At 40.7% G+C, this 18829-nt stretch overlaps 1 protein-coding gene and 2 long non-coding RNA genes across 3 annotated transcripts; 2 read left to right on the forward strand and 1 right to left on the reverse strand.

Moving 5' to 3' along the window:
• The first annotated feature begins 5789 nt into the window (after positions 1-5789).
• LOC123512484 (myb-related transcription factor, partner of profilin-like) lies at positions 5790-13412 on the forward strand. The gene is made up of 4 exons (XM_045268943.1): positions 5790-5966; positions 7641-7854; positions 12089-12202; positions 12508-13412. Exons 1-4 carry the CDS (start codon positions 5949-5951, stop codon positions 12891-12893), a joined length of 732 nt encoding a protein of 243 aa, XP_045124878.1. The 5' UTR covers positions 5790-5948; the 3' UTR covers positions 12894-13412.
• Positions 13413-14145: 733 nt separating this feature from the next.
• Positions 14146-15860, forward strand: LOC123512511. Its single transcript, XR_006677117.1, has 2 exons — positions 14146-14521; positions 15307-15860. It is a non-coding gene; the product is annotated as an uncharacterized LOC123512511 (long non-coding RNA).
• Positions 15133-17319, reverse strand: LOC123512500. The gene is made up of 3 exons (XR_006677115.1): positions 17031-17319; positions 16389-16445; positions 15133-16090 (listed from the first exon to the last, which is right to left on the reverse strand). It is a non-coding gene; the product is annotated as an uncharacterized LOC123512500 (long non-coding RNA).
• Between the last annotated feature and the right edge of the window lie 1510 nt (positions 17320-18829).

Raw genomic sequence — 18829 nt, forward strand, 5'->3', positions numbered from 1 at the left:
GCCCAGGAAGAGGACACCATGCCCACTCCTCACTTCCCTACACCACCTGCTACCTATGTTGCCCACCATTGGAGGAAGCCAGGTAGGCGATCGGGTGTACAGCCTCCTCCGCCCACCCCGATAGCTGATGCTGAGCCCGGGCTTCTGCCTGTCACGGTTGAGGCCGAGATCCACCACCCTCCCAGGAATGCTCGTCACCCACAGACACCCCACCATCACCCTCGTCAAGCACCTGGCCAGTATTCTAGCCTACCTCCACCTTCTCGACCCTCCTCTCCAACCCAGGACTCCGCCATTCCTACAGCCACTGTCAGTACGTCTCCCTCTGTATCTGAGCTCCTCCCCAGCATCCTCGACCTCCTTTGGCATGGCTACCACCTCTACCAGAAAGGAGTGTCTTTCCCGGACATTATCACCATCCTCTGGCCCTCTGTCTCCACAATCCTGACTACCTTCTTCCCATAATGGCCCTCTCCTTTATGTTGTGGAACGCCCGATCCCTTCTCCGCAAAACGCAGGAACTAGAAACCCATTTAGGTGACACCCTCCCATCTGTGGTCGGCATATGTGAGACCTGGCTTCCCCCTCATCTTTCTCTCTCCTTTCCGGGATACAACATCATCCGCAAAGATCGTGGTCAAGGACGTGGAGGAGGCGTCCTTCTCACCATCCATGACTCCCTCGTCTCATCGCCTCTCCCTATCCCTCAGTCTCAAGATGGGCGTCTGGAGGTTGTTGCGGCCAGGGTTGGACTTGGTGGTGGCTGGCTCACGGTGGCAGCCTGCTACAATCCTGGGGGTACAGCTGGCCACCGAGAGTTTATGCACTACTTCTCCGCCCTGCAGCCTCCAGTGCTTATAATGGGGGACTTTAACGCCCATCATACATGTTGGGAGCCTGACCTGTCACCTCACCACCACAACACATCTGGCAATGCTCTCTTCCAAGCCTTGTTAGATCTGAAACATGTCTCCCTCCTCAGCCCTCCCGGACTAGCGACCAGGTTTCATCCCCATACTGGTGCCGCCTCGGTGCTCGACCTGTTCCTTGGAGACCCTACCTTCAAGGACTCCACCTTCTGCACTGGACCTTACATGGGCAGCGACCACCTCCCTCTCCTCGCCTCCCTCCCACAAGTCTCCCCACAGCCCCAACCTGGCTGCATGCCTCGCTGGAGGCTCAATTCTTCTGGCTGGCCCCAGTACGTGGCTGTGCTTCCTCCTCACTGGACACCCAACATCTTCCCCTGGATAAAGCCGCAACAACCATTGCTGGGGTGCTGTCCGAGGCTGGCACAGTTGCCTTCCCACTCATCACCCGTCGTCATCCACGCCGCCCTGGGAAGCCCTGGTGGGATGCAGCCTGCGCGCAGGCAGTACAGGACCCTCACCAGGCTTGGAATCAGTGGTGTAGGACCCCCACTATCCAGGCTGACCGTGCTTACCGCCGCCTGGACGCCATCTGTGCCAAGACCATCCTCAAGGCAAAGCAAAATGCATGGGACCTACACTGCTCCACTCTCTCCTTCCGCTCCTCTCCCAAGAGTACCATGTCCTTTCTCCGCTCCATGGAGGGCAAGTTCGTATCTCGGAAAATCCCATTTTCTGATGATTCTACCCCACTCGCTGACCCTGAAAAAGCAAAAATCTTGTCAGAACACTTCCACCTCAAGATTGGTTTACCTCCTCCTCTTTGTCCGCCTCCAACCCTTACTTCAGTTATTGAAACTGCCGTCTCCTCTCCAGCTCTCCCATCCCTTGCTCAACCATTCAAGCCTCATGAACTCTCCTCAGCCTTAGCTACATTAAAACCCGGTAAGGCGCCAGGCCTTGATAAAGTCCCATACGACTTCATCCGCCACCTCACCCCACCCCTACGTGCCTGCCTCCTTCAACTATACAACAGCAGCTGGCAATCGGGGCAGTTCCCATCCACCTGGAAACCCGCCATCCTCATCCCCATCCACAAGCCTGGAAAGGACCCTACACTCCCTTCAGCATACAGGCCCATTAGCCTCCTCTCCTGCATTGGGAAGCTGCTGGAGAGGTTAGTCAACACCCGCCTCATCTGGTGGTTAGAAGCTAACATCAAGCTAGTAGAGGAGCAATGTGGCTTCCGCCCCCACCGGAGTACCCTGGATGTGCTGGGGCAAATTGAGTATCACATCTGTGACACTTACCACCAACGTCAAGTCATGATGGCCCTCTTCCTTTACCTGGAGGGAGCATTTGATTCTGCACCACATGAGGGCATCCTATACAAGCTGGCACTCATGGGCATCACTGGCACCACCCTTGCCTGGGTGCGCGACTTCCTCACCGGTCGCTCATTCCAAGTGGCTGTTGGTGCATCACTGTCACCTTCCCAAGGAATTCATCGTGGCGTACCTCAGGGATCCATTCTTAGCCCCCTTCTGTTCAATGTTCTTCTCTCTGACCTACAGGTTCCTACCCACTCACCTTCTCTATGCTGGTGACATTACCATCGTCAGTCGAGCACCCACACTCTCCAAGGCCCAGGACCACCTGCAGGAGGCTGCCACTGCCTTGGGTGCATGGATGACAACCTGGGGGCTACAAGTCAGTGCCTCAAAGAGCTCTCTCATGTGTTTTACCATGAAAAAGCTTCCAACTCCACCTACCGTCAACTTCAGTGGAGAGGCTGTTCCATACTCAACCTCACACACCCTCCTTGGACTGCGGCTAGATGGCCCTCGCCTCTCCTGGGTAAATCACATCAGTTACCTCCGCACCTCCTGCAACAAACGCCTCGATGTGATGAAGCGAATAGCTGGCATCCGCTGGGGAGCCAGTCGTGACCTGCTCCTCCACTACTATAAGACCACCATCAGGGCCAAAATGCAGTATGCCAGCTGCTTCTATGGGTCAGCTGCCTACTCCAACCTCCTCAAGCTTGACCCCATTCAAAATGCTGCCTTGAGGATCTCTATGGGGCCATGAGTTCCTCCCAGTTGTTTCTCTACAAGCAGAGAGTGGTATTCCTCCACTGTCCACTCACAGACGGATGACCTTGTGCCAACAATACTACAGGATACTGGGCCTGCCTGCCTCCCACCCCCTCTCTACCCTCCACTCCAACTCAGAGGTCGATCAGCAAGCTCCTGTATGGCTCTCCGCTGCCTGTCAGCCACTAATAGTGCGTGCCCTGCTCAGCCTAACCATCCTCCACTTACCACCACCACCTCCACAGCCTGTCAATCCCTATTCACCTTTTCCTTCATGGCTGGACGTCACCCATGATTTTGCTCTCCACGTTCCTGGGCTTCCTCCCAAACCATCTGTGAGTGGATTAGCAGCAGCCCACTTCCAACAGCTGGACCGGTCCATTTATCACCACCACCTCAAGATCTACATGGATGGCTCCAGAGATGCTTCCTGCCCTCCTCGGCAGCAGCTATATATGACGCCAATACAGCTATCTGTAAGACATGGAGGCTTCCTGAGTACACAGATGTCCTTACCACGGAGCTCTTTGCCCTTCTCCAGGCCCTCATCTACCTCCGCACCTCTCACCCGAAGTCCATCGTGGTAATTTACACCGACTCCCGCTCATCTCTCTCTCCTCCTGTCCCGGCAGCCATCCTCCGCCACAACCCTCGTCCACTCCATCCAGAACATCTTCCTCCATCTCCTGAACACTGGGTGGGATATCACCTTCCAGTGGGTGCCTTTCCACAGCGGCATCCGGGGGAATGAGGTGGTGGATGCTGCTGCCAAGATGGCCTTAACCCATGTAAACATTACCCCCCTACCCTCCAGCTTCATTCTGCCAAACGGCTCTTATCTCGCCTCTGCCTCTCATCCTGGGACTCTTCACTCAACAACGCACTCCGAGTCACCTCTATGGGCCTTTACCGTAGCGACTCCTCTCCACAGCCTTGGGTCAGGAAACAGTCCCGCATCCTAGATGTAGCACTCACCCGCCTCCGTCTGGGCCACACAAGACTCACAGCACACCTGCATCGCCTTGGTCTATCACCGGACCCCTACTGCCCCTGGTGCAGGACGGTCGAGGAAACCATCGAACACTTCCTCTTATACTGCCCCCGCTTCCACTCCCACCGTGTTGTGCTTCGTGATCACCTTGCTGCCTTGGGTGTGTCTACCTTTGACCTGCCCACCCTGCTGGCGGCGGCAGGCGTCTACTGCTCACACCAAGCTGCGGTTATCCGCCTCACCTGCGTCTTCCTGAAGAAGTGTGAACAACTACCCCGCCTGTGATCACCTCACAGGCCGCCACCAGGGCTCATAGGATCTGTGGGATCGTCGAAGCCCGAAAACAACAACAACAACAACAACAACAAAGGCCTGGGGGGCGTCCCGCTGTCCAGGAATGAAACTCGGCTGACTGCCGCTCAGCCAACCAGAAGAGGCGTATTAACAGCCTTTGATAGTGATAGCCAATGATATTGCACCTTGAAACGTAAACAAATACACGCACTTGCATGTGGAGACGTCAGTGTTACATGTGTAGATCCTCGTAGCCCAGACAGCAAGAAGAGAAGAAGTGTTGTATGTAATCAGCAGTAAGCAGTGGTGAAAAGGAAAGCAGACATGGCAAGTGAGGTGCTGCCCACCAAATGCCTTCATAACATAACATATAACATAACATAAATAATAGGATAACAAAGGGCCACCAGGCCCATCTAGGTTATCCTGTATCAGTCGCACAGCGACCTCGTTATCAGTACTTAAAGATACACTTACAAGTACACAATACATTATATACTAATTCTAAATATTTGGCCCATAAACAGGGGTAAGTCCTGCAGCGAAATCCTCTACAATTTGTGGTCCCCATACATGGAGATCATGTCTTGTTTAACTATAGTAAATTTCTTATAAAACTATCATGCAGCACTATACATAATTATAAATCTAATGAATTTAAGTGCTTATCTAATCTGTTTTTAAACATTGTCAAACTAGTGCTATTTACAACCGTCTCTGGCAATGCATTCCAGAAATCTACCACCCTATGACTAAAGAAATATTTTCTTATATCTAACCTGCAGCCTTGCTTTCTAATCTTCCTGCCATGATTTCTAGTCCTACTTTCCTCCTCTAAGGTAAAGAAAGATCTCACATCTATGTAGTTTGTATCTGAGAACATTTTAAATAACTCTATCATATCCCCTCTTATACATCTCCTCTCAAATGAAAACATGTTTAATTCCTTTAATCTATCTCTATACTCCAGGTACTTCAAAGCTGGTATCATCCTAGTTGCTCTTCTCTGAACTGCTTCTAACATGTTGATAGTGGGGTAGCCTATAGTGGGGTGACCAGGCCTGTATGCAATACTCTAAATGGGGCCTAACATAGGAATTATATAAGCTACGCACCACTTCCTTACTTTTATAACTAACATTTGTATTTATAAAACCCAGGATCCTATTTGCCCTATTTCTTGCTTCTAATCATTGCTTTGAAAATTTCATAGTCCTGTCTATCACTACTCCTAAATCCTTTCCTTCCTCTACTGCCTCTAGCCAACATCCCTCCATCTCATAGTTAAAGTTTGTGTTGTTTTTACCTAAATGCATAACCTGACACTTTTTAGAATTAAACTCCATCTGCCACCTGTCTGCCCATGCTATCAGCCTGTCCAGGTCTCGTATTCTGTAATTGTCCTTTTCACCCTGTACTGCACATGCTATCTTAGTATCATCTGCAAACTTTGATACTTTGCTACTAATTCCTATATCTAAATCGTTAATGTACACCAAGAAAAGAAGAGGTCCTAGCACTGATCCTTGGGGTACTCCACTAACCACTTCCTTCCACTCAGACATTGCCCCATTTAATACTACTCTCTGTTTCCTATCAGAAAGCCATTCACTAATCCAATCAACTAACCTACCCCCTATCCCATGTAGTCTCAATTTGTACAGTAGCCTTCGTCGTGCAAACTTTTCGGATGAAGAAATGCTGACAATAATACAGGTAATGTGTTAAACAGGTCATACCTCAGCTTAGTATACGCTTTGTCACACAATCTTATTTATAATTCCTTATTAGAATTTCCAGGGTAGTGTATGAGTGCACCATAACTACATAAATAGGTATTTATTTCTGATCACATCAGCCGATAATGAATTTTCACCCCAGTAATTACTTTAAGGTTAACTTTATTATAGGAGGTTGTGATTTAAATCATTTCATGAAATCCCTAATAGGTATCAAATTTGCTAAATGCATTTTTTTTTTATTATGTTATGTATAACCTAGCCTTACCTATCATAATCTACCCTAACCTACCTTGGTCTCAGGAAAGAGGGCTAGGGAAAGAGTTATAGTTATGTAGTAGCAAAAATAATAAAAGAGTAATTTGTGACAAAGTGAACAGAGGAAAAGAAAATAATAGAGGAGTAATTTGTGACAAAGTGAACAGAAGAAAAGTGTCTTAGAAAAATGTGTACTTCCTAGCAGTGTATTCCTTTAAGTGTTTGTGAGACTTGTGCCTTTATGAGTACACCCTATCTTAAGCTAGCCTAACCAACTTGGATTAACCTAGTCTAACCCACCTCACCTAACCTAACTTTACTCAGCATAACCTAACCTAATTAAAATAACATAATATGAACATTTTTGTAAGGTTAGGTTAGTGTTAGTTTAGGGTCTGGTAGGTTATGGTAGGTTAAGTTACATTAGGCTCTATAACTTGGTAAAATAAAAAAAATAAATAAAAGCATATTTATTGAGGATCTCATGAAATGACTGACTGTTTCACACTTTCCTTGTAACATATGGAGGCCAGTTTAAAATAATTTTGTTCACAAGTATTAACTAACTACTGAATGTACATACAAATCATATAGTAGTAAAAATGTAATTAAAACCACTATACTGGCTATTATCACAATCAATATGCTACATACAAGTTATTAATGTGGGCAAAATTACTGGATATGTACATGTTTTTTATTAAACTTTTACCACACACTAAATGATCTGTTAGAAACTTTTTTGACCTTTCCAAACTTCTGTAGGGAACTAACTAGAGTTTGTTATTAGGAGCTTGGAAATGAGCAATTTGCACTTAAAAATGCTTTCATGTAACATAATTACAACCATTGTGCTTTGTTGTAGTGTTAGACACTGTCACTTTTGATATTTTCTCACATGTAGAAAACCATAATTTCTGGTAGATTTAGGTACTCTTTAATTATTTAATGTGTTAGGTAATTTTGTCAAACACTTTTTTTTATCCTCAGAGTTTAATAATTAATGAAATATGAAATGAGGGAAACATCAGTATGTTAGGTATATACCTATGTACTCAATAACATACTACTACACCAAAACCTACAAGAAAATAATTTCATCCTCATATTATACACTCATAAAAAGACTGTAATGTGGCAATGTGGCTTTGTGAGGAACCTAATTAAACTAACCTAATCCATCCTAGTAATCTATGTAAGTGGAGAGTTATTTTCTTGTAGGTTTTGGTGTACTAAGTTATGAAGTACCTACTTTATTAATCTATAAGTTATCTCATTATTCATTAATTTCTGAGAATAAAAAACTGGTTTCCAACAAATTTAACCAACAGATTAATTAAAGCATTTATTTATATGGGAAATATTATAACTTTACAATCACTTTTGATTCTAGGGTTGGCTGGACAGAAAAACTGTCTTGCAGGAGAAGTTCAGCCATCAAGTAACTGCAGAGAGAAAAAGAAAGGCATGGGAAGAAATAACTTGTGCTATCAATGCTGTTTCTCCTGTAGCAAGAGAGAGAGAGGAAGTGAAGAAAAAATTTATTGACTTCAAGTCATCAGTAAAGAGGAAGCATGCTGCTCTCAAGCGTCAACAGGAAAAAACTGGTAAGGAAAATTGTTTCATTTTGTGGGGAAAGGAGCCATCTACAGTAATGCACACAAAAGCACATACACACAAAAGCCAGAGGATCTGGGTTCGATTTCCCAGGCAGGTGGAAATAATTTGAGTCTCCTTTCATGTGTAGCTCCTGTTCACCTAGCAGTGAGTAGGTGCGGGATGTAAGTCAAGGATGTGTGACCTTGTTGTCCTAGTGTGATGTGTGTGACTGGTCTCGGACCTTTTGGAAATAACTCAGAGCTCGCTCTGTAGGATAAGGTCTTTCTGTCTCATCAGAGACTGCAGCAGATCTAACAGTGAAGTACACACACACACACACACTATTTGATAGAGTCTTGACTATCGAACGTAAATTAGATAAATTGATAAAGGAGAGTATGGGAATGAAAGAGAATGAAGAACAGGATAAAGAGCTCCAGAAATTGAAAGAAAGGATAAAAAGAGTGGAAGAAAACGAAACTAGGCTAAGAACCGAAAATGAAGAATTAAAAGTCCAAATAGCGAACTACAAGAAATTGATGGAAGAAGGACTCGGTAAAGCTGAGAAAGAAAAAGAGAAGCTAAAAGATCTAGTTAACAAAGAAGAAGAAAGAGTACAAGACGTGATTAAAAAAGAAGTACAAGCATGGAGAATCCAAGATAAGAAAGACAAGGAATCATTTCAGGAAGTATTTCAAGAACAGTTAAAAGAAAGAGATGAAAATATGACAAGCAAAATGATAGGAGTCCTCAAGAAAAAAGAAAATTTAGTAAGAGAAATTGCAGAAAAAAAGAAGAGTGTAATTATTTTTGGACTTAAAGAAAAAAATTTTAAATATAGACCAAGAAGGGAAAAAGACGAAATGAAATCAGTAAAAGACCTACTAAAACATCTGAATGACGAGGATAGACAGAACTTAGAAGAAGAAGTAGAAGAAATCCATAGAATGGGACCATATCAAGAAGGAACAGTGAGACCAATTAAGATATTACTAAAATCACAAGCAGCAGCAGAAGAAGTACTATATAGAAAAACGAAACTCAGAGAAACAGAAGGTTGCAAAGATATATATATAAAGAAAAATAGAAACGAGGAGGAAAGGAAGAGACACAATGAACTGGTGGCAGAAGCAAGAGAAAAAATAATGAAAGGTCAGAGGAGGAGAAGAAGGCATTTTTGGAGAATTATAGGAGACAGGATAAGGAAATGGTATATAAAAGAGAAAGAAGAGAAAAGAATGGAGCAAGTTTAACTAAAAATGATAAGAACAAGAGATTAAAATGATGTATACAAACATAGATGGGATTTTATCTAGTAAATTAGAATTAAGAGATTACATAAAGAAAGAAGAACCAGATATTGTATGCCTGGTGGAAACAAAGTTAAATGAGGCAATAAAATAGACATAGATAAAAGGTATAATATATGGAGGAGAGACAGAGTGGGTAAAGGAGGAGGAGGAGTCATGATGATGTTAAGGAAGGAGATAGTGGTAAATCAAGTGGAGTTTGGGGAAGGAAAATCAGAAATACTGTATGTTAAGATGCATATTAACAAAAAGGAGTTAACAATCATTGGAACATATGTGCCACCAAAACAAACTCATGGACTAACCAAGAATATAGAGACATGATAGATGACACAATAAGGAGTCTTACAAGAATCATTAAGGAAAGGAGAAAAGTGATATTGATAGGAGATTTCAACTGTAAGGAGGTAGACTGGGAAAATTATGAAAGTGGTATGGGGGAAGATGCCTGGGAGATAGATTCCTGAACCTAATGATAGATAATTTGATGGTCCAAAGAGTAAAGGAAAACACAAGATTCAGAGGAAACAATGAGCCGGCAAGATTAGACCTAGTTTTTACAAGGGATATACCAATTAACAATGATATAAGATACAAGTGCCCATTGGGAAAGAGTGACCATGTAATATTAGAGATGGATATAGAAGAAGGAAAGGAAGATAGAGATGAATCATACAAAGGAGACCGATTAAATTACAGAAAGGCTGATATTGAGAATCTCAAGAACTATTTTAAAAATGTAAACTGGGAGGAGATGGAAAACTCATTAACGGTTCAAGAGAAATATAACTTATTTTTGGAAATATACAAAACTGGGGTCAGGGAATATGTTCCGAAATACAGACCTAAAGAAGAAGGAAAGAAAGATTGGTTTAATGCAAGATGTGCTAGGGCAAAGGAGAAACGAGATGGAGCATGGAAAAGGTGGAGAAGAAACAGAAATCCAGAAAATAAGGAAAACTTCAAAACAGCAAGAAATGAATATGCTAAGGTGAGAAAGGAAGAAGAAAAGAACTATGAAAAGGACATTGTCGAAAATGTAAGGAACAACCAAAATTGTTCTACAGATTCATAAATGGAAAAATAAGACAAAAAGAAACAATAGAAAGGTTAAAAGGAGAAAACGGAATGGTGGAAGACCCAAAAGTATGGCAGAACTGTTAAATAGTAAATTTCATGAGGTCTTTACTAAGGAATCCAAATTTGAAAGACCACAGGGTAATAGAGAGACTGTCTATATGAAAGAGATTAAAGTAACCAAGCTTGAAATAAAAAGTTGATGACGGAATTGGATGAGGAAAAGGCAATGGGACCGGATGAAGTCTCAGGCAGAATACTGAAAGAATGTAGGGAAGAACTAGCAAGTCCAATATACAACATCATAAAATGCTCAATAGAAAATGGAACAGTGCCAGTGGAGTGGAAAAGAGCTGAGGTGGTTCCCATATATAAGAGCGGAAGGAAGGAAGAACCTTTAAATTACAGACCGGTATCACTAACTAGTGTAATATGCAAGATGTGTGAAAAAGTAATAAAGAAGCAATGGATCGGGTTTCTTGAAGACAACAAAATATAATCAAATAGCCAATTTGGTTTTAGAAAAGGTCGGTCATGTGTGACAAATTTATTGAGTTTCTACTCTAGAATAGTTGATAAAGTACAAGAGAGAGAGGATGGGTTGACTGTATTTATTTAGATCTAAAAAAGGCTTTTGATAAAGTGCCACATGAAAGATTACTATGGAAGTTAGAGGAGAAGGGTGGCTTAAAAGGAAGCACATTGAGATGGATGAAGAATTACTTAATGGGAAGAGAAATAAGGACGATAGTTAAAGATATGAAGTCCAAGTGGAGAACAGTAGACAGCGGAGTGCCACAGGGGTCAGTATTGGCACCAATACTTTTCTCGTATATATAAATGACATGCCAGAGGGAGTAAACAGCTACATAAATCTGTTTGCGGACGATGCGAAACTGTGCAGAGTCATTAAACAAAAGAGGATTGTGAAATACTACAGGAAGACTTAAACAAGATCTGGAAATGGAGCAAAAATGGGAGATGGAATTCAATGTGGACAAAAGCCATGTCATGGAAATGGGAAAAAGTGAAAGACGACCAGTGGGAATCTATAAGATGGGAGATGGAGTAGAACTAGAAAAAGTAAAAAAGGAAAAGGACTTGGGAGTGACAATGGAAGAAAATAATCAACCGGTTAGCCATATTGATAGAATTTTCAGAGAGACGTATAATTTGCTAAGGAATATTGGAGTAGCATTTCACTATATGGACAAGGAAATGATGAAGAAATTGATAAGTACTAAAATAAGACCTAGATTGGAATATGCAGGAGTTGTGTGGACTCCCCATAAAAAGAAACACATAAGAAAATTAGAGAGACTACAAAAAATGGCTACAAGAATGGTTCCAGAATTTAAAGGGATGGCATATGAGGAGAGACTAAAGGCAATGGATCTACCAACCTTGGAGCAGAGAAGAGAGAGGGATCTGATACAAGTTTATAAATTGATTAACGGAATGGATGAAGTGGATAATGAGAAACTGATCCTGAGAGAAGAATATGACTTTAGAAGCACAAGATCGCATAGTAAGAAACTAAGGAAGGGACGATGTCTGAGAGATGTTAAAAAATTTAGTTTCCCGCAAAGATGTGTTGAGACTTGGAACAGTTTGAGTGAGGAAGTGGTATCAGCAAAGAGTGTACATAGTTTTAAAGAAAAATTGGATAAGTGTAGATATGGAGACGGGACCACACGAGCATAAAGCCCAGGCCCTGTAAAACTACAACTAGGTAAATACACACACACACACTTGATTTAGCTACTTATTAAAACATTAATGAATATAACTTCCTTGCAAAATTAGTGCTAATGTAGCTAACTTTTGAGTTCACTCTATGTTTTGTACATTTCAGGTGGCGGAGTGCCTGATGTAAAACCCCTGACCAGTGTTGAAGAGGCAATGCTTCCGTTAATAAAAGATGTCCAAGTATCTGGTGTTCCTGGATTTCGTGACCCTCATCCTGCCAGTATGGTTTTTTTTTTTTTTTTTTTTTTTTTTTTTTTTTATTAATGTACGGAATGAAAATTTTAAGTTGTGATTTCTCTTTTCTGTTGTATGGAGTATGAGTGGTCTCAGACATACCAGAGATTGGAGACAACAAGCTCTGACCTCAGGGTAATGTCTGGCTGCCTCAACAGAGGCTGCATCACATCAAGCAGTGATTTACACACACACACACACACACACACACACACACACACACACACACTCTTTTAAAATTTAATATGTAATAGTTTTGTAGTACATTCTTTTCCTCTTATTTATTTACAGGTGATGATGAAGAGGACTTGGCAGCAGGTGACATAGATGTTACACTACCATCAAGGCCAGCCTCACCAAGACCCAGTGGCACCCAAAACCTCCAAATCTCATCACCTCCAGAGCCTCTGTCACCAGACACTGACACAGAGGGAGTAGTGGAGATAGCATCTGAACCTGCTCCACCACAAGCTGATGATCATCAATACAGCCAACCTCCTCACGCTGGTAGAAATCAGAGAGGCTCATCACGTCGTGAGGGTACACTGGCTCCAGAAATGCTTCAAGTTCACGAGGACATAAGAAACTCCTTGTCTGATTTGACTGAATGCATTACTACATATTTGCCAGGAATAGCAACATCTTTGAATGAACTGGCATCTCACAGACTTGTTTAGGAACATTTCAAAATGTCCTACAAAATATTCTTATGTTATTTTTGGATTCCAGTGTCATCTCTTTTCTGAATTTGCTCATTACCAATTTCTTTTTATTTAAGGAATACTCTTATTATTTTCCACAGTATTATTTTTCTATTTTGCTTGATATATAGGTAGTTATTCATTTTTTAATTTAAGGAGTTTATAACCTGTTTTCACAGAGCCATTTATTTTCTTATTTTGTACAATGACATATTTATTTATTTTTACGGAGTAGCCTATTTATTAATGATGAATTCTTTTTGCACTAAAAGTTTGAATGTAATGCAGACTTAGCCTCCAAATACCATTTATTAATTATGAAATAATTTTAGTGTACATTTGCATTTCCTCAAACATTTCAGTTAATATTTTGACAAAGATGTAAATTTATTTTGAAGGTGAACAATTACCTATTGTTTATAATATTTAGTAGCTTTTCTTAAATACTGCTTCAGTTTTTTGTCCTAGTGGTGTATTTAGCTCACCATTACCTTTCCTGTAATATTCCTTGTGTCTTATATGAATGTGTAAATATTTATATTCCCATGTAGTAACTCCAGGATTGGAACCCGCACAATGTGTGTGTGTGTGTATATACACACATTGTGTGGGTTCCAGTCGTCGAGTCACTGTATGGAAATATAAATATTTACACATTCATATAAGACACAAGGAATACTACAGGAAAGGTAATGGTGAGCTGAATACACCACTAGGACAAGAAACTGAAGCAGTATTTAAGAAAAGCTACTAAATATATGGCCAATATGTTGCTGCAAGAATGGGTTAGAGTGGTGACTCAAGTACAAGTAACATTAGTTGAATATTGCAGTGGGTCAAGAAATCAGGTAAACATTTTTGTAACTGGCTGTGCATTACAATATGTGTAATTAGTCTATCTGATAGTACATACCAAATTAATAATGTGATATTATAGTTACCTATTATGATACATACCAAATGAATAATGTGATATTATACAGTTAGTTATAATGGAGAACCTATTTTTTTTACTTTTGTACTTACAAAATTAATCATATATGCAATGTAAACTGCAATAAACAACCTATCATGTATATTCTTAACATTACCTTATTTGTAGAAGGTATCCTATGTCTCAAGAATGATGAACATCGTAAGCACCATCAACAGTGGAACAACCAGCACAGCTCAACACATTAAAACTAACTATTGATAGAAACTTACTTTACACAACTATATCCCTTCTTTTCAGACTATGAGAAGTGTTGTGCAATGATTTGCCTTCTCATTGCATTCCCAGCTATTGCCCTTGCATCCCGTCCTCCACCACCAGCTGGTGCAGGAACAAACACAGGTCCATCTTTGTCATCAGGGTTGACTACTACTTCATCCAGGAGTGGAAGATTCCTCTTTCTGCAGAAATTATGAAGCAACATAGTTGCTGCAGCAATCTTTCCACACTTCAAGGGACTATAACAAAGTGTGCCACCTTTATGATGAACACACTTTAAGCGTGACTTCCAAATGCCAATTGCCTGCTCAACCACGACACGTGTTTTCTTCAGGCTGATGTTGAATCTTTGTTCGCCAGCATTAGCTGGCATTCCAATTGGTGTCATCAGGTGAATGTTGACAGGGTACCCACTGTCACCTATGAGTAACATGAATGAAAAAATTAGCGTTATAGAAGTAACATTCATCGGCCTAGAGTCATGGGACATTTAATAACTGTCTACACTTCATTATGACTTGTTCCTCCAGAAACAGTGCAAGTGATGATATGACATTAGAAGCAACTACCCTTATAATGCATCCTTGCAGATTCATGTAAATGTTGAAAGGACTTGCTTGTCACTTTGGCTGTGCAGTAAACCCAGGCACCAAAATCCAACCCAGATTGATACAGTAACAGTAATCATCCACAAATCTTGCCATTTCATGCTAAACACAGGCATTACTGGGCATTAAAACATTCAATACAACCTTCAGTTGCTATTGGTTTCTAAATATGTCAATAGTGGGTAGGAGTTTTCCTGCCTGGGCTGAGCAAAGTGAATATGATGATACTAATGGTATGAAAATGTGCTAAACATTACACCACAGATGCTGATCATTACATGAAAAAAAATACTTCCTGTTTTAAGTTTGGAAGCAGCAACATTGAAAATTTTGTACTAGTGATTAATATATTAAAGTGCCAGCCATTTCCTGCATTTTTTTTTTTTTTTTTTTCTGTGAAGTGGATGCATTTATTGCACACACTAATTATGATGCAATGTCTACCTCTGACAAATAATATTACTCCAACCACACATCTGAGTTACATATGTTATGTGAAAACACACTTTATAAATTATTTATTTGTATTTGCAATTCATTAGCAATAAGATTATATTATACTTTCCAGGTGGTGGACCTCCTGCCAACCCTCCTCTCTCCCAGCTCGATGAGTTAATCTTTGAGATTTTGGACCCCAAGAATGTCTCTATTCATGGGTGTACCAATAAGGCAAGCATCATTGAATGCACCTTCCTTAACAAAGGATAAGCCACTTGTAGATATAGCAATATTAGGCCATAATGTTGTCTCAAATGTCTGCAATCCAAAATACTCATGTTCCTAGTTAGTTTACAACTTAGTTATACACAATATTAAATTTGTTATCTAGTGTTGAGAATTTTTTTTTTTTTTTTTTTTATTCCTTAACCAAACAGATAAAACAGCAATAAGAAAAGAAAAAAAACTAATAAAGTTAACTTAATTCCTATCCCTTCTCCCCATTCATAAGTATGGTGTTGTAGTGGGTGAATGTGTTAATGATAACGAGTCTTAGGTATTTACAGTTTCTTAGACATGGGCTTCCTTCAAACAGAATAGGATTTAAGTCAAACACATTGTACCCTTAGCTAGATTTACTGGTTTCTGTTACTTTTGTCCTTAGCAATAAAACCAAAAACATTATCAGCTTAGTTTCGGAAGTTAGAACTAATGATGCCAGCAGTGTTCAGGCAGCAGATGATGCTGGGGAAGTGGCAGAGGCAGCCCAACAGAGAGAAGTGGTGACCGAGGCAGTGGGTGTTGAGGAGGAGGCACCTGCCACACCACTTCCAGCACCAGTGATGTGGCACCAACAGGGGCCAGACTTGCCTGGTACATCACTGGTCTATGTGGATGAGGAGGAGATCATCCACCTGCAGAAGAAAAGGAAGCTTGAGCTTGCACTCCTTTAAGAATCTATAACGGCTCAGGAAAGGAAGCAAGAAGCAGAACAGGCTAAGTACATGTACTACACACAAAAACTAGAGTACCAGAAACAAACAAATAAAAAATAGTAATAAAGATATAAATAATGTACTATTTGTTTTGTTTGTAACCAATCAACCAAATATTAGTGTTAACACAAAATTAACTGCAGTTTCTATATGCTCAACCTACAATCTACTTACTTCAGGTATGGGAGAGAAAAAAAAAAAAAAAAAAAAAACTTACATGAGATTAACACCAATCTCAGCAGTCATGACACTGGTGTCTCATCACTCAGCAATGCTGTAAAAGAAAGACATTGATTTACTGCTTGATGTTGTATCACATATATATATATATATATATATATATATATATATATATATATATATATATATATATATATATATATATATATATATATATATATATATATATATATATATATATATATATATATATAGATAGATAGATAGATAGATAGATAGATAGATAGATAGAGAGATAGATAGATACAGAGATAGATAGATAGATAACTACAGAACAATTGATAATGTAGTCAATGCCACACTCATAAAAATAAGTGAAAAAATAATTAAGAGAGAATCATTTAAGTTAGTTGTGAAAGTGTGTTAATTATTTTTTTAGATGTTGCTGAGATACACATTCATCATAATCCATTTAAATATTGTAAGGCTGAACAGTAATACTGTGGTATCTGTGAAGAACTGTGGGTGACTGGCAGAGAGTGAGACAAGGAAGATGAAATCACCAACATAACAGTGCACACACAACAAAACAAGACATATAAATATAAATAACAAAGTGACAGAGGAGAAAAAACTGAAGAATGCTACTATAATCAGCATTATGGGTTGTGTTACTTACTTTAAGTGAAGCACAACAAATTCATCCCTGTAAAGGATTCCTTCATGGCGACTTTGAACTTTCTGTGCTGGGGGTCGCTCCTCATTGCCTTCATCCTCGGCTGCAGCTAGATGTTCTTCTTCCTCAGGAAGAATGATGTTTCTTGCTTTGCAGATGTTGTGCAGCAATGCACAAACCTCTACAATTTGGCAGACCTTGGGTGGAGGACCAACTTGGATTTCACTGTGTAGCATGTGAAAATGTGGCTTCAGCTGCCCGATGCCTCTCTCAACAATGTTGCAGGTTTTCTTGTGGGATAACTAATCCAAATTAATGTAGTCCTGAAATTAATATAGATTTCAATCTTACAATAACCAGTAAAACCGCTCGGCTGGACAGTAAATCAAAACTTAAACTTAAACTTAATAACTGTATGTAGGCCTACAGAACCTACAGGAGGCCTGCTAATCAAACAAAGTTAAGCTTCATACAACCAAAACGCTTAACAAGCTTAAACATTATGAAACATATAAAAAAAAATCTCTAGTATAACATTGGTTAGGTTAATATATTCACATGAAAACTTAGAATAAAAAGAAGAAACTCTTAAATATTTGGAAATTTTCTTGTTGCATTGGTGATTCAACCAACACACCTTACATAATCATAGCCCTTTAAGGGGGATCCAAAGGGGGCAAAGCGTACACAATGTTAAATTACTTTACCTTATCGGTGGTTCTGGTCAAGTTTCAAAATGTTAAGTTACTCTACCTTAATGGAGGATGATGCTAACCCAATGAGGAGGTTACAAAATGTTAGGTTAGGTTACTTCATCTTATGGAGGAATCCAGTATGGTAGGGGGAGGTCAAGATTGTGTGAAACTGCAATAATACTTCCAAATTACCTAATTCATTAATTTAGCACTTTATATTAGTTTATATGAAAAAGTGTAACTATAGGAGGTAAATAATTAGTTTTGTGTTTAGTGTGATGTGGGATAATTAATTAGATAACTCTTTATCTAAATTTTACTACTCAGTAACTTACCTGTTATAAGAAGACTGTGCTCCAGGCTGTGGTCTGAGGTATGGAGTCAGTAGCCACTTCTTGCTGGGATAGCCACTATCTCCCAGTAAGTGACACCCAGCTGAGACGATGCCGCTGTCAAATATCGTGCAGAGTCCACTTTGAGCAAGTATTCTTGCATCGTGAACCAATCCCGGCCACTTTGCAACCACATCAATAATGTGGTATCAAGCATCAAACACAAACTGCACGTTGATGCTGTGGTATCTCTTCCTGTTGACAAACTCTACCTTATACTCTCTAGGAGCCACAATCATCACGTGCGTCCCATCAATGGCACCAATCTTTCCTATAGCGAGGTACCGCAGTGAAGATAACTTGCATCTCGGGGAGAGAGGCCTTGTTCCTTGCAGTTGGTCTCTTCAGCCTTTCCCGCACCAAATTTGTCACGAAAATGATACCAGCAGGATCCTGCCAATACCTCTTCACCAGCTCACGGTCATCTAGCTCATTCAGGACGTCCTTCCTCTCACGAAACGACTGTCTCTGTCGCAGGTGGTGGCGGTGCGGTCCCCCTCGGGCGGCCATGTTTACTTTTAGGATGAAATCTTAGGAGCGCGTCTTACCGCTAAAACACCTCGGGAGGTGTTTTAGCGGTAAGACGCATCTTTAGGACTTAGGATGCCGTCTTAAGGATTTAAGACTCGAATTCCGCCATTTTTGTGATTTAGGACGACTTCTTACCGTTAGGACGTCATCTTAATGTTTATAAGTACGGGCTGGAGTATAGAGA

The sequence above is a fragment of the Portunus trituberculatus genome, chromosome 4 (genome assembly GCF_017591435.1).
Source record: "Portunus trituberculatus isolate SZX2019 chromosome 4, ASM1759143v1, whole genome shotgun sequence".
In the NCBI taxonomy this organism is placed as follows: domain Eukaryota; kingdom Metazoa; phylum Arthropoda; class Malacostraca; order Decapoda; family Portunidae; genus Portunus; species Portunus trituberculatus.

Bases quoted from the DNA above. Each gene is read 5' to 3' on its own strand.
- LOC123512484 (XM_045268943.1), top strand. The intron at 7,855-12,088 runs GTAAGGAAAATT...TGTACATTTCAG, and splicing joins GCGTCAACAGGAAAAAACTG to GTGGCGGAGTGCCTGATGTA. The intron at 12,203-12,507 runs GTATGGTTTTTT...ATTTATTTACAG, and splicing joins TCGTGACCCTCATCCTGCCA to GTGATGATGAAGAGGACTTG.